This window comes from Nicotiana attenuata, chromosome 1 (assembly GCF_001879085.1).
Source record: "Nicotiana attenuata strain UT chromosome 1, NIATTr2, whole genome shotgun sequence".
In the NCBI taxonomy this organism is placed as follows: Eukaryota; Viridiplantae; Streptophyta; class Magnoliopsida; order Solanales; family Solanaceae; genus Nicotiana; species Nicotiana attenuata.
Window position 1 is genome coordinate 46,197,134 of NC_031989.1, and position 15,009 is coordinate 46,212,142.

The 15,009-nt window shown below is 36.9% G+C and overlaps 2 protein-coding genes across 2 annotated transcripts; one reads left to right on the forward strand and one right to left on the reverse strand.

The window, feature by feature from the left end:
- On the forward strand, window positions 429–6,592 carry LOC109225882 (putative protein TPRXL). The gene is made up of 3 exons (XM_019390694.1): window positions 429–2,143; window positions 2,814–2,911; window positions 5,890–6,592. The coding sequence occupies exons 1-3, from the start codon at window positions 1,997–1,999 to the stop codon at window positions 6,449–6,451; spliced, it is 807 nt and encodes a 268-aa protein (XP_019246239.1). The 5' UTR covers window positions 429–1,996; the 3' UTR covers window positions 6,452–6,592.
- LOC109225889 lies at window positions 7,404–13,436 on the reverse strand. Its single transcript, XM_019390703.1, has 6 exons — window positions 13,265–13,436; window positions 13,093–13,177; window positions 9,241–9,382; window positions 8,769–9,092; window positions 8,424–8,683; window positions 7,404–7,941 (listed from the first exon to the last, which is right to left on the reverse strand). Exons 1-6 carry the CDS (start codon window positions 13,305–13,307, stop codon window positions 7,704–7,706), a joined length of 1,092 nt encoding a protein of 363 aa, XP_019246248.1. The 5' UTR covers window positions 13,308–13,436; the 3' UTR covers window positions 7,404–7,703.

Sequence of the window (15,009 nt, forward strand, 5' to 3'; positions counted from 1 at the left end):
AGTATAATCTCTAATTCTTTTTGGCAATTAGTATATTCTCAAACTGTGATTGCTTTTCTAACTCTTTTTATAATGACAATGTTCGTACCAATTTATTTATTGTATGGCGTAAGTGTCAGGTGATTTTCTTTTTATTTAGTATTTGTTAAGTATCTTCTACCAACACGTATAAACTTTGTCAGTCATTTAAACAGTAATCTTTCATGATTTTTTCCAGTTTATCAACGCTGGACCACATCTAAGACTGTTCAGTACTTTTTAATTGTTTTCATTTCTTCTTGACTTTTACTTTCTCAATGTATATTAATAATAGATTGAAGACTAATCACTGCATACGCAAAAATATGGTGCGTTGTAATGCTAATAAATAGCACACATTTCCTTGACTAAACCCACCCGCCACCCTCTTGCTGCGTGGTGCACCACAATACAAGTACTTATCCAAATGGAGTACTTAATAAGATAGTTAATTGAGCATGACTACCAAAGTCAGAAGCATCAATTCTTCATTTTTCAGGTTTCTGTTCTTTTTGTAAAGAAAACTAAAAATATCTAAGGATAAGGATGTTTACTTTCTTGATGAGATCATACCCTTGGCGACTGTTATGTCAAGGTTGTTATTCTCTATTTCTTTTTTGTTCCTTTTTCATGCTTTATTTTCATTCGATAGCAAATTGAGATATTTATATCGTGCCAATTAGTGCTTGTTTAATATATAGTGGTATTAAAGTTTGAGGCACAGTCAAGGCATGTGTGTTGTTATTTGAAGATTTTCTTTTCTTTGATCCTAAATTATTTTTTTAATAGTCAATAAGATTGGCTCACAAAAGGAAATAAAACTATGATCAATTCATCAAAAGTGAATGTTTGTTATGAACATTTGAAACCATTTTGATGATTATTCAAGTAACAATCTTTGTGTAAAATCTCTTTATATACACATATCGAACATCACATGTAGAATTATTTTGTAGAATCACACCGTCCAAACCTCTCTTGTAAAGCTAGGCGATGGTACTTTATCTTCTCTTGAAATAATTGTTGATGATTTGATTGCCCACTTTGTCTTCTTTCAAGCTAATTGTTTATGATGACTTCTAAATTAACCACTGGATTACCGTCGTTTGTTTTTGTTGTTAGTGACCTGAAATAACTTTTGAAACTCCTTTTATTATTATGTTTTTAAAAAATTATATCAAAAGGGATTCAACAGATTATATAACTAATTTTTTTTATCCTATATGTATAAATAATTTTCGGTTAGAGGGATTCAATTAAACTCATTCCTTCCTACTAGCTATGCTTCCGTGTGTCATATGTATTTAAGTTTAATTTGACTTAAATAAAAAATGCTTAATATTCCCAGAAAAATACAAAGGTAAAACTTGGTTAAACTTTTTATCTAATAAAAGAAAAATGAAATAATAAAAGTTAGTATTAAATTTACAGGATAAGTGATGAGTAATAAAGGTGTACGTGGAAGCATGTTAGCTGCTATGATGTTTGGTATTGGGGCCAAATTCTTTGCAATAATTGACAATTCACATGCTTATATCCCCCGACAAACTCCATTTGCTCCAACAAAACGCTTGCTTTAAGGAGACAAATGTTCAGTACTCAATCCTTTATGTGGACGAGTTGAAGACTTCAAAAGTAAAAAAAAACAAATAAACAATGCGACTGGCTATCTGTGTAAAAATCGCAGATGTTTAAGAAAATGAAAGTTACAAGGCTACAAGCATTTCTAATGGCTCAAGCCCGTAAAATAATGGGCTTATATTTAGGCTTTGAAAAGTGGACAATGACCTGGCATCATTTCAACCAGTATCGGAATTTTTTTCATTTCACACTTTTGTATAATTAAAGCCGTTTTTATGCTAATTAAAGCCGTTAACTTTTTGGTTTTGGTGGGTGCTTGATCGGTTTTCTACTTTTTAAGTCTGACATTGAACTCCAGAAAGAGGGGGAAAAAGGATTGATTTTCCTCTTTGGGATTATGGGCTTGGACACGGGTTCGTCAGCTCCGGCGACGGCAGCATCATCATCGTCAGCCACATCGTCCCCAAGTGGTAAGAGAAATAGAGACCCAGAAGACGAGGTTTATCTCGACAATCTCCACTCTCACAAACGATATCTTAGTGAGGTGTGTCCCCTTCTCTATGTCTTAGAAGCTCGCCGATTTTGTTAATCATACTCTCTATGTCTTAATTTACGTAATACCCTTTTATTTGGGACGTCTCGACATGTTTGAGCATTTCATTTCTATATAGCTTTCTTCAACTCAAATTTATTAAATTATTCAGCTCAGGTGTGATATTTTCTTTATCAAATTACGACCATTATATTTCTTTCCGCGAATCTAGTTCTGTGTATTAAAGAGGACGAATGGAGTAAAAAGTATAGTGTTTTTTCGGATAAAGAGCAGTTTAGGATTGAATTCTTGAGCCGAGGGTCTATCCAAAACAGCCTCTCTACCTCTCCAGGTAGGGTAAGGTCTGCCTACACACTACCTCCCCCGACCCGACCCGTGGGATTATACTGGGTATGTTGTTGTTGTTGTAGTAGTAGTAGGAGTAGTAGTTTAGGATTGAAATGCAGCTGATTGAATATTCCAAAAGATTGTGTTTTCTTAACAAGGTTATAAAAGTTACAAGTGTTCAGTAAATGTTTGTTGTCGGATTCTTATGTTGATTGTAATTTTTGAAGTTGGATATGCGGCTAGTACTTGAAACGCATGTTCTTTGCCGTGTGAGTACTGGCTTTGTGTGCTAGTTGCTTTTGCCATTTCTGACGTAACTTGAGGAATTTTGCAGATAATGGCATCAAGTTTAAATGGACTGACAGTGGGAGACTCCTTACCAGATAATATAGTGGATTCTCCATCAAGATCCGAAAACATGCTTTATATCAGGTGATGAACTTTCTACTATTTTGCAAGACGGAAAATTACACAGATATTAAGCAATTTCGGTTTCTCATTTAGGATGGGAGCAATTTCTGTTTCTCATTATATGTAGAGAGCTACTTTTGATTCCAGCTTAATCCAACTTCGGTGACTGTTGAAAATCTGAAATGACACTCTGACCTTAAGCTTATGCTCCAAGTACAAATCCGTTATAAAGTTATATGTCCATGACAGTCCATTGGCATGTGATTGCGTTTAAAGTGAAGAAGTCCTTCATAGGTACCTTGCATTAGTTTATAGACTTTACTGCCAGAAGATTTAGTTCCTTTTGGATATTTTACTGTTTCCACAGAAATGCAATTTTTTTTATAATCGTGGTGTTCGGGCGAGCTTGCGCGCACCTTGACTAATTCCACGAGGTACTTGCTACCTCCCACCAGCACCGGTAACTCTGTCCGCCAAGGCTTAAACAGATGAGAAGAAGTTACCCAGTGTTTTTGCAAAATAATGCATTTTTGTGCATTAAGTCTTTAAAAAAGAAAGAAAATAGAAAAGAAAAGGAAGAATTTTCCCTGCAGATGGGAGATTGCTTTCCTGCAATGGCGTTTACTTCTAGGTTCTTTACTCTCTCTCTCTCTCTAATTATTTTAGGTTTATCTTACTATAACTTTAAACTAAGGAAGGTGTGGTGCATGGTGAGGATTCCAATTGAAACTTCTCTCCTTCTGTCCTTTCTGGGTAGCTCATTACTATATCAACCAAAATGCTTTGTGAGTCCATTAAAGACCAAGCTTAGTAACATTTTCTTCTTACAGCAAGCTGAGTCTTGAGAGAACACTTTATTATCCGGAGAGAGGTTTTTTGATACCTCTACCTAAATTTTGGTGCTTGGGACATAATATTTATATGTAGGCTTTTACAGCCTATGTTGAATTTTGTTTCTGAGAGGTAGTGGAGTTAAATGAAGAGAGAGAAAGAATGAAAGCAGACAGAGTAGTTGCTTTTCTTCTTCCATGTACATCAATTGTTCAACTACGGCGGATGCTTTAGTTGATGCTGGTCTATATTAGGTTTCGTTAGGAGCTTTAACATCTATTAGCCGTTACATTCCAAAAGTTACTAGAAGGCTAAATCGAACTACTGGCTTCTTTTTTTCCGTGACCCTCCTTCACATAAAACAAATGAAGCAAGAATTAAACTATACTATATATCTGATTAGCAAGGATCTGGGGACTTCAACATCCAATAACTTTCATGACTTGCAAAGTCTATGTAGCGTCCTGTCCATTTCCGATTTTCACTTGAAACTTACCTGCCTTGATGTTATAATATATGGTGGTTCCCATTTCTAATATATGACTCTGTGTAAGTGGGAAGCATTAAACAAACAAGGTAAGATGCAGAGTAGCTACCTGAACTTTTTGCTAGTTCCTCAACGCTTTTACACATATTTCCCTTGGATAAAAATTGCCAGAAGCATGATGCATACTCTACTGTTTGAGTTTCACTATTTCATTTTCTATTTGGTCCATTAGATTGACCTCTTGCATTTCATAGTCATAATACTATGCTATAGGAGTTGGTCCCATGTAGGAGAGTACTTGAAAAAACAAAAATAAGACCTGCAAACTGATGAAGCACAATAATATGGTAGTTTTGTATGGGTCTAGTTGCAAGTGAATATACTATGGCGCGGGATTCTACCGTGTCGATTTCGTGTATGTGCATCTTTGACAGATAAATTAGTATATTTCGTGTCTGGGTATATTTTAACAGCTTTTCCATTCATCAGTAATGGAGTGATGAATGACAGGAAACTAGAGTTGGTAGATGCAGTTTGTCATCTGGCAGCTGTCTCCTGTCTTTTTTTGAAGAGGGTTTTCGCTGATTCTATGATGATGGTAGTTCGATTCATCTACTATTACTCTGTGAACCTTGTAGTGACTGTATGAGCAATTCTGTTGCGAAAGCCGAAAAGTGAAGTGTTGAGAGCTTTACATACACTGACACTGCGAACATCTCAAAAGATTACTAGATGAAGCTAGCAGTGAGCCCTCTGTCGGTGTCTCCTGTCATGGCAATTGGAGTTTAGAGCAAAAAATGGTTGGCAAGGAAGTACAAACCGTATGGTCGTTTTTTAAGCGTAACAGAGGGGTCACCGCTGTATGGTTTTTATAGTTACAAAAATCCTAAAAGGGGGTGACTTGCCTTCGATTTTGTTGTAAGAAAACCTGATTTGCCGTGCAATGTCAATGATACTGTAGTCTGCTGTTAAATAAAACAGCACCATTATTTATATTTTTATTTTTGGTGGGGGGTTGTTGTTGTGTGTGTGTGTTGTTGTGGGGTAGAGGAGTTTCTGTGACAATCAAGCAAAATTACACTGTTTCGAAGATATGATCTTCGAAGATATGATCGATACGATTATCTTGGTCATTTTGGTCAAGTTTAGCGTCTGAAGACCAAAATTCCCTAATCCCTTGGATGAGGAAGACACACACACTAATGTGTAGATGGACCAATCTATCACAATACATGCTTTTAGATATGGTTACTTTTGAGGAGCATTTATTTTCATTTTACCTCTCCCCGAATCACTTGTAGAGATAGACTACCTGAATTCTTCCCTGAGTTTTGGATGTCCTAATTATTTGCAGCTTGACAACTTATGTGCAGAGGTGGATACATGATTTAAACACTATGGCTTCAACTTTTAAAGTTTTTAATTTTGAACCCGTTATATTTTTGAATTTATGGGTTCATATCTACTATTTGTTGCAATTTTAGTGAATATTTACACATAAATTTATGCTCCGCACCAAAAATAGCGGGTTCAGATGAACTCGATTTCAAAGGGCTGGATTTGCCCCTGCTTATGTGCATCTGAATATGAAATACAGTTGACAGATGAAGATGCTATATTTGCTGTCTCCCTTTTTATTTGTTATCAAGTTTTATTTGACTTTATATTATTGTTTTTTCAGGGACGAAATGTCCTTTCAGTATTCCCCAATGTCAGAAGATTCAGATGACTCACGATGCTATGAACCTTTGACAATTACCAGCTCCCCCCAATCTGAGAGCACGCCAACTAGTCCAGTCTCACCCTACCGATATCACAAACCTTTGAATGGGTTCTCATCAGGCCCTCCCTCCACGTCATACCCGTCACATTCCTGCAGCTTCCCTCCTGCCACATCCTCACAGCCTCGTCAACGAGGATCTGATTCTGAGGGTCGATTTCCATCATCACCCAGTGACATATGCCACTCTGCTGACTTAAGGAGAGCTGCACTTTTGCGATCTGTGCAAATGAGGACTCAACCTCTGGGACCATCATCATTTGAGTTGCAACTTAATCCAGGGCTGGAGCCTAGTCATATGGAGACCGAGGACCGGCCTTGTTCCTACATGAAGTCTTTAGTTGATGAGAGGGAATATAAGATTGAACAATGCTCCTCAATGAGTGTATCAGCACCCGAAAACGGGGAAAGTCCTTGTAGAATTTTGAATATGGGGCCGAAAGGAGATGAATCTGTAGATTAAACACAATCCCTGACCCTGTCCTTAATGACTTCAATTACTGCACTTGTGCACAACTAAAACCTTCAGTAAATGACTTGTGCACTTTATGCTCAAAGAGAACAACTTTCAGAAAATGGATCTGTTCTGTAACCCATCGTTGCCTGATTATGTGTCATTCTTTCCTTGTCCTCCCCACTTCCCTGCTCTCTCTATTATCTCAAAATTTTCATTTCTTAGTTGAAAAAACGTGTGAACAGAAACAAGTATTAAAAATTTTCTCAGTGAGGAACCAAGTAAATATTTATGCGTCTGGTACGAATTATGATTAGGTATCTGAGAAGTCCAGGCCAATTCGATTTCTTTTTCCTTTTCTCTATTCCACTTTACGATCCTCTGTGTTCTCAAAACTTGTCCATCTCACATACTACCATGCTCCCTCGTGTTTACGAAGTAGTCTTCAACAAGTTGGATATTCAGGGTGTACCAAAGTAATTCGAGAGTATTTCATTTTTCTTTCTTTGATTACGTCCCCCGGCAATTATTCCTACCCCATGCATTAGGGTAAATCTAATATGAATCCATGTTTGTTCAATGAAATTAAAAGTGGATTAGGGGAGGAGATAGCCGGTGATAGCCACAGGCAATGAAGAACCAAGCACCGGTAGCAATCAATGGTAACAATCACCACAAACAAATCATCAACCAATAGATTTTTTTTCCGAAAGGGCTCCTCCAGTAATAGCCTTTTCAGTTACTAGAAATTTGGCTGTAAAAATGTGTAGAAAAAAAAAAGGGCCATTAACTTAAAGTTGGTCAGAATGACACCATTATCTTGTTTGCTTTCTCTCGCAAGAATACAGAGCAATGCCCGATAATGATCAGATAGTCAGGCGTAGCTTAATTAAGCTTTCCTGTCCAGCAAATATGATAATGAAATCGGTTAATAAAGAAATTAAAGTTGGAACAGGCTCAAGGGAAAATTCAACTATCCTTTCATATAGGGATAATATGATAAAATCCCCTTGAATATATTGACCATGTCACCATCACTATCGCAAACATAATGGTAATACACTTAGGGCAGCCAATCCATTACAAATGGGACAGGCTGCAAAAAGGCTCATTTCAGCAACTAAAAGCAACGGCAAGGGGGCACATTGAAGGGTTTGCGGGAAGGGGGTACAGAGAGGCTTGAAGAGAGTGACCCTGTTGTTAGCAAGCGAACATTCTTGAATAGAGGAGACAATTTGAAAATCATGAATCAAATGTCAGATTAATCAACGTTGGAAGGCAGATCTTCAAGGTGCATTATTCCCTCATGCAGCATCTGAAGATCCTCAAAATGCACTTTCTTTTCCTCAAGTTGCAATTTGAGTACTGTCAAGTAACTACTAATTTGTAAGCCCATCTTGCATCTAGCACCCTCATTTGCAGACATGCAAGCAGAGGATGAGTTGCTCGATAGTAAAGAAGCTGACAGGCGATGACCACCAACAGTAGTACCATTTAACCTAAGAAGAGAGAAATGCATAAGAAAGCTACACCAAATATATATATATATATTCTCATCCACTAGAGTAAAGGCATGATTAAATTGGAAACAAGATGAACAGCAACTTGATTTCAGATTGGCATAATTAAAATTCTTGGCCAAAAGATAGTTGAAATACCATAGGTTATTAACCAGTGTCCACAAATAGTGGAAGATAATATGTTTTGCTAAGGAAAGAGGAAGATATAATATTCAATGACCAGATGTCAATATCAGTCCTCTCATAGTTAATAATATGAATGTTGATGCAGTAATAACGAGAAGTGGTTTCGATTGATTTCTCCCCTCCAACTCCATCCCAAAGGAAACCATGAGAACAGTTTTATACTTTTGAGATAGCAAAGTAATAAAAAATAACCCAGCCCCCTAACCTACAAGAGTTAAAACAGATGAATGCAGTAACAATAAAACACTACTATTCCAGCTTGAACCACCACTTACTTTTTGAGGATTGATTGTGGTTCTGTGTCAGTCTCAACTGTAAATAACGCATCAACACTATCCTTGCTTACCCATGCCAATCCTTCTGTTGTGCCAACAACTTTACAGATTGAGTGTATCTCACCAAAGGAAGCATCTCCGGATATGCCTTTAATCCTGATAGTAACAACCATCGAAGCCCGCAGAGGACGGATTTGAAGACAAGACTTCCCAACAGTTAACGCACCAGCTCTAATTGCTCTGTTGCAGGATTCTATGCTCTTGCCAACAGTTAATAACAGTTAATAAACAAACTTTTCCTCAATGAGGAGAATTTAGGCAGAAGTTCCAGAATCAATAGCATACCTCGAATTGGATGTCCCAACAGTTAAGCCCATCAGGCAGATCCCGGACTGAGGCAGTGCAGACCTTTCCAAAGACTGAAACTGCTTCTACAAGCTGAGAAAGGCTGATTGTAGAAGGTACATTCCCAACTGAGATTGACCTCCGACTATTCGTCCTAGTAGCATCTGAAGTTGTATGAATCGATCCAGAAGCATCATCACCATTGCCAAACTCACAAGAAGTTCGATGAGGTTTATCAAGATTTAAGATTCTGCCTTTTCTGCTTTGCTTGCTTTCACTGCGAGAAGACTTGCTTGAAGATACTTTTCTACTATTATCATATTTCTGTGGCTCAAAAGGTATTGGTAACATCATCAAACAAATCAGTCCATGTACCCAATGGTAAGAAGTCCAATATGGATATATAATATATTGCTCTTAATAAAATCAGAAAGTATAATATATTGCTCTTAATAAAATCAGAAAGGCATACCACAAAAGGGTCAGGCTTCTCCGTCGCTAACTTCAGCTGCCCAATGGCTCTTTCTACTGGAGAACCCAATTCTGAGAAGTCATCATCGTCATCACAGACAAATTGTAAACCATTTGAGCTCTTAAATCTTTGGAACTGGAAGCTGGTCAACTTTGAGGTGTAAGAATAGTACAATAATCAAAAAAGAATGGATGGCATTTGGCCTTAAATAATAAGAATATTAATGTCTATAAAGTCCACAGTTTGACCTAGCACGGAAGAGAGGCTACAGACAGAATACCAAGGTCTTTTTGTCCTTTCTTTGCCTTCCAACTTTGATACACCCGAAGTATTTCTCATTTACCTGCCCAGCTTAGCAAATAATAATTCTCCTAAACTAAAACCTCCAGATACTATTTTAACGGTTCATCTAAGTAATTATGCTGAAAGCTATTGAGCCTTTAAGAAGGTAGTTTATCCTTTTTTATGCCAAGAGGTCTTTGCTATGCCTTTGACACATTCAGTACTTTTAGTTTCTGCAGCTTGCCCTTGGTTTTCTTCATGTGCTGATTATTTGTTGGCCTTCACCTGAACCCTATTGTGCAAAGGTGTTATCTCTGAAGATTTACTAATTACTACTTCCTTCATACTAACAATTTATCTATCTCTATTTTAGGTTGTTCCAAAATTGTCAACTTATTCTGATGGAGTTTATTACCTTTTTCATCTATTCATAAAATTCTTCATCTATTTGTAAAATCGTTATTGGACCCATTATTGAGCAAAAAAAGTTCACAATTTTCCAAATCAACTTTATCTCCACTTCTGTACCCATTTTCACCTATTGTGCAAAGGTTTTAATTGCAAAGATTTACAACCCTATTAAAAAAATTGTGTTAACTATTTGTCCCTTCTGCGACATCTGATATAATTGGTTTGATACAGAACAGATTAGTATGGCCCCTACGCAAGGATGACATGCACAAATTGAGAAATGGTTCAATTTTCTTTTAATAAAAAAAAGACATTAATATTCTTTCAATATTCTACAGTCTATTGTTTAAAAGGTGCTGCAAAGCCCACATTTGAACAACACAAAGTTCAAATTTCTTCAAGTTCACTTTATATACTACACTTTTCGACTCATTTTCAATTAGATGTTCTTACCTTAATAATCGTGCCAAACAAAATGGGACACCTAAATGAGACAGGGGAAGTATTTAATCAAACACATTAGACCTAGTTCATCTGCTCTATGAGACAGATTTTGTTTGCCCAACAGCAAATGCCAGCTTTGTTTGACGTATAACCAAAAGGCTGTAGGAGCCACACAACCCGATTATTAATATCAATGTCATAATTACGGGATCTGTGGATAATTGCATAATTGATTTTAACTTTGCAATCTAAGCCTATCAGAGGGAGCTTCTACATTGCTTATTAACAAAAAAATCTCCCCCTTTTTTGCCTTCGGATATTACCGGCTGGCAAGGCTTGGCCCAACATTGGATTTGTTTGAAAACTACCAAGGTGGCATTCATTCAATCAAATCTTTTATGCCTATGCCAGCCCAAACTAATTGACTTTTTTGGAAAGGACAGAATGCTTCCACTGGTTCTTGAAAGCTATCAATCCCCACTTCTCCCTCTCGCATCGGTTCTGCATCAGATGATGAGCCCGTGCGAAAACTTTTCTCTTTTATTGGCGCCCGATAGGTAGGCTATTAGATTGAGTCGAAAGCCTACCAACGCATAAAGGTTCCGATTCGAGCTTGAGCCTAAACGGGTGAGGCGAGAAGATCTTGATCGAAAGCTCCACCGTTTGAATAGTGAGAAAGACTTTTTGAAATTTGATCAAATCGATCGAGAATCTCATCATATGTTAGGTGGCCCAACCGGCTGACCGAGTTGGGTTGGGCGTCCATGTCACAGAACCTTTCTCTAGCGAAGCTATCCATTCAATTTCTAAACGTTAAGTAACTTTGGATTGAATTCATTGTGGATAGGCCAATGATTTTGAACTCGAACAAACACACAAAACAAACCACCTCTTGCTATTTTTATGCAGAAGTTATCCAAACATATGAGATAGCCTGGATTTATACATGAACACAAATACATTTTACAAAGTATGTGGTAGAATGTTGACGCATGATAGAGAATAGAAAAACTCAACAACACTAGAATCCATTTTTAGTGAGCAATGCGAATGACTGATGAATTAGATAATTACTAATTGAAGGTCAAAAGAGAGACTTTGAATGACTATTTGGCATTCATACTCACACAGCTGGAAACCTTTTCCTTTCAGTTAATATACCAGCCAAAAAACATATCCATGACAAGCTTTCGGGGATACTCTATATGCACAGGGTACTTACTGAATAACACGTGACCTATGTGAATGGTTATCCACAAGCACTATATATATAGATAGATAAGAGGAAATCTACCCCACCCTTTATGTAGTATGGTGAGGGTTGAGTGTCGAGCGGCCCTTTGTGAGTGAATTGCAAAAATTGGCAGATTTTCAGCAGGCTCTGGAGAATAACTATTCCTAATTGTAGGTTACACACTAATCACCTGAATCCCAATTAGGCATCAATTTAGCACTCAAAGGATCCACATAACTTCCGAAGCATAGCAGGGAAGAAAGGATGCTTAGAACCAGAGTGGGCGTAATACAGACCAATTGCTATTTATACCTCTACAAAAGAAACATTCATTCTTCCGTCGTCTTATGAACATGTTCAATAATCTCCACTATAGTAAAAGAGGGAATTGTCTAAGGAAAGACAAAAACTGAATTTGCTTCATCGTCCATCCATTATATTTTGGTTAATCTATAAAATGACTTCTTGGTATAATCCAATTTTAACATCACTATATCCTCCTCTATATACATATTCCTAGGTGCATTTGCCTTGGCGTTCTTCTAGTAAGTAGTAACAACATCTATATCTTTTTTTTAATAACCCTGGTGTCTGGGCCAGCTTGCGCCCACCTCGACTGATTCCACGTAATACCCGCTACCTCTCACTAGCAATAGGTACCAGGTAACTCTGTCGAAACAAATGAGACAAAATCACCTAGTATTTTTATCTTCGCTGGGATTTGAACTAGAGATCTCGTGGTCCTCAACCCACTTCATTGACAACTAGGCCATACCCTTGGGTCCTACAACATCTATATCTTTGAAGTAAAAATTATATAACTGTCCCAGTTACCAATTACTCCTACAAGATTTCAGGTAAAATGCATTTAGAATAATGCAAAACTTGGCATTGGTTTTTGTACCATCTCTCTACGAGAAAAGACTCTCATGACTCTTCTCTCTTTGTTGCTCATTACATGTGTTTTAAAGTTCTATTGACAATTAACATCGTCCTCAATTAGTAAATAATAAAAACAACGAATAGATGAACTATAATCCATAAGTGAAAATATCGAGATGAATTACGACGAACAGAGTTTAAGTTATATGCATTGACAGCGTATAATTTTTTTAGATCATCAGCTAAAATTGACCTATAGCATAGGTAAACTGTTCATGTCAAGTCTAATATGGTAACCTGGAAAATAGAGTGATAACCTAGTAACCAACTAAATTGCATTGATGGTGTAAGAATTGCAGTGATATTAGCCAATGCTAAAAATGAATTTTTTTGATAATTTTCACATTTAAAGAATCTATATTAGCACTAATAACCAGAATAAAATTGTAAAAGGGATATACGTAGGCTATTAATCCTCTTACTATTGGCATACTGAAGCAGAAATTTTTTCATATTTCGATTTTTACCGTTGCTTAATCTTTATTCGTAAAACTACCAAGAAAAAGCTATTATATCATAAGCTTTAAATCGTATTTTACCTGCTGCAGTTTCCGCCGAAGCCGTTGAATGTTTGAGATTCCGGAAAGATGCCGGAAATGGCTTTGAAAATTCCGGCACGTTCACCTGCGGCGGAGGAAAATGAACAGTTTAACGGGAAGGGAGTTATTTGAAAAACAGTAAAAAGAGTTAGGGTTTTACAGAGATATTTACCAGCCATTAAAGCAGAAATTGAAGCAACGAGTCTCGGCTTCATTTTCACAGGTTGCAAATTGCAATGAACATTTTGCAAGAAGGGTCTCTCGTTAAAAGCAAAAGTTACTCCTACTTTCACCTTAAGCTTCGGAGATGTTGGAAAATAGGCCCAAAACGTTGCACAGGGTGCGTACCGACCCCAAATCCTTGTGACAATTTTTCTATTCTTTTTCATGTAGTTAATAGGGAACTACTCTTAGTGTACGCGCTTTGCGTGTGTATCTAACTCAATGAAAAATTTATTTAAAAATTATCTTTGAGTTATAAAATAAAAATATAAGTTCTTGAAAATATGAATATTGGTCGTATACAACTAACTAAATAAAAAATAAAACTGTTCCAAGAAAATACACAATCACCAGTCAAATAATTCAACTTAAAACGTATTTTAAAGAAGGAGAAATATATAAAGCGCCCCTTTAGGTTGTCCAAAATGGTCATTTGAGCATCTCAACTGAGACCCTTTTCACTTAAACATATCACGCGACTAAACAGTGAACTCAATAAACACCCGACCTCACCAGCCCCCGTCGCGTGTGTTACACCTCCGGTGTATATTATAAGAACAAAATAGAAGCTAACACGTGGAAAAACAATAAGAAATAAATAATTAAAGTCATCTAATTAAAAACATAAAACATAAAGGTTAATTTCATCGTTTCTTCCGTCTACTCTCTCTCTCTCACCGAATTCCACCCACCTCATCTCTTCGATTAAGCTTTGTTCAATCGGCATTTTTGTTGCAAAATTAAACATTTCTTTCACTTACTAAGTAGGATTAGTTGTGGTTTGTTCGAATTGTAGCTTGGTTCAAGATTTATCACCTGAAGGAAGGTCGTCCTAGGGTTTTGACAATGGAGTTTTTGTGAAAAGGGGAGGCAGCTGTAAAGTGGCTTCGATTATTGCATAAATGTATGTTTAGATCATGCATTTTTGTATTTTATTGCTATATGTCTGTTATGGTGCTATTAGATTAGGGTTTTTTTTTCTTCTGGAAAATTGAAAAGGTCAGGGAATATTGACTGGTTTTCTTTTGTCATTTTCAGTATCGAGTCACATGGACGAATATATTAGTGTTGTTTTTCATCATGGGGGTCACTTTATTGATGGAAAGTATGTGGGGAGGGTGAAAAAACAGGGCATGTGGTGGACAAAGACCATTTCTCTTTGCCCGAGCTTGTGTCTTACACAAAAGAAACCCCTAAAATGCACTACAACTCAGTTGGTGGGTTCTTTGTTCAATGTCCTAAAACTCAGAAGTTCTTTCCAATTGAAAATGACTATCAGCTACTAAATTTGATTAAAGACCCGAAAGATGGGGATCTCTTTGATGTCTATGTGAGTCATGTAATAGATAATTTAGAGGTTGTGGAGGAGGATGTACCTGTGGGATATTTACCTTCCTCACAGGTTGGTGATAGTGACCAAGCTACAACTAATACAAAAATTAGGGGTGGTCCAGGGGTTAGTGTACATGTTGGTGAGGGCATTGGAGTAAATATCGATGATGGAATTGGTGTAAATTATGATGAGGGTATTAATGTAACTCTTGACGAGGGTATTAATGTAAATGTTGATGAGGGTATTGGAGTAAATGTTGATGAGGGTATTGGAGTAAGTGTGGTTGAGGATATAGAAGTAAATACTGCTGAGGGTAGTGCTGTAAATACAGAACAATCTAGGGCTACATTTTCAGATGAGGA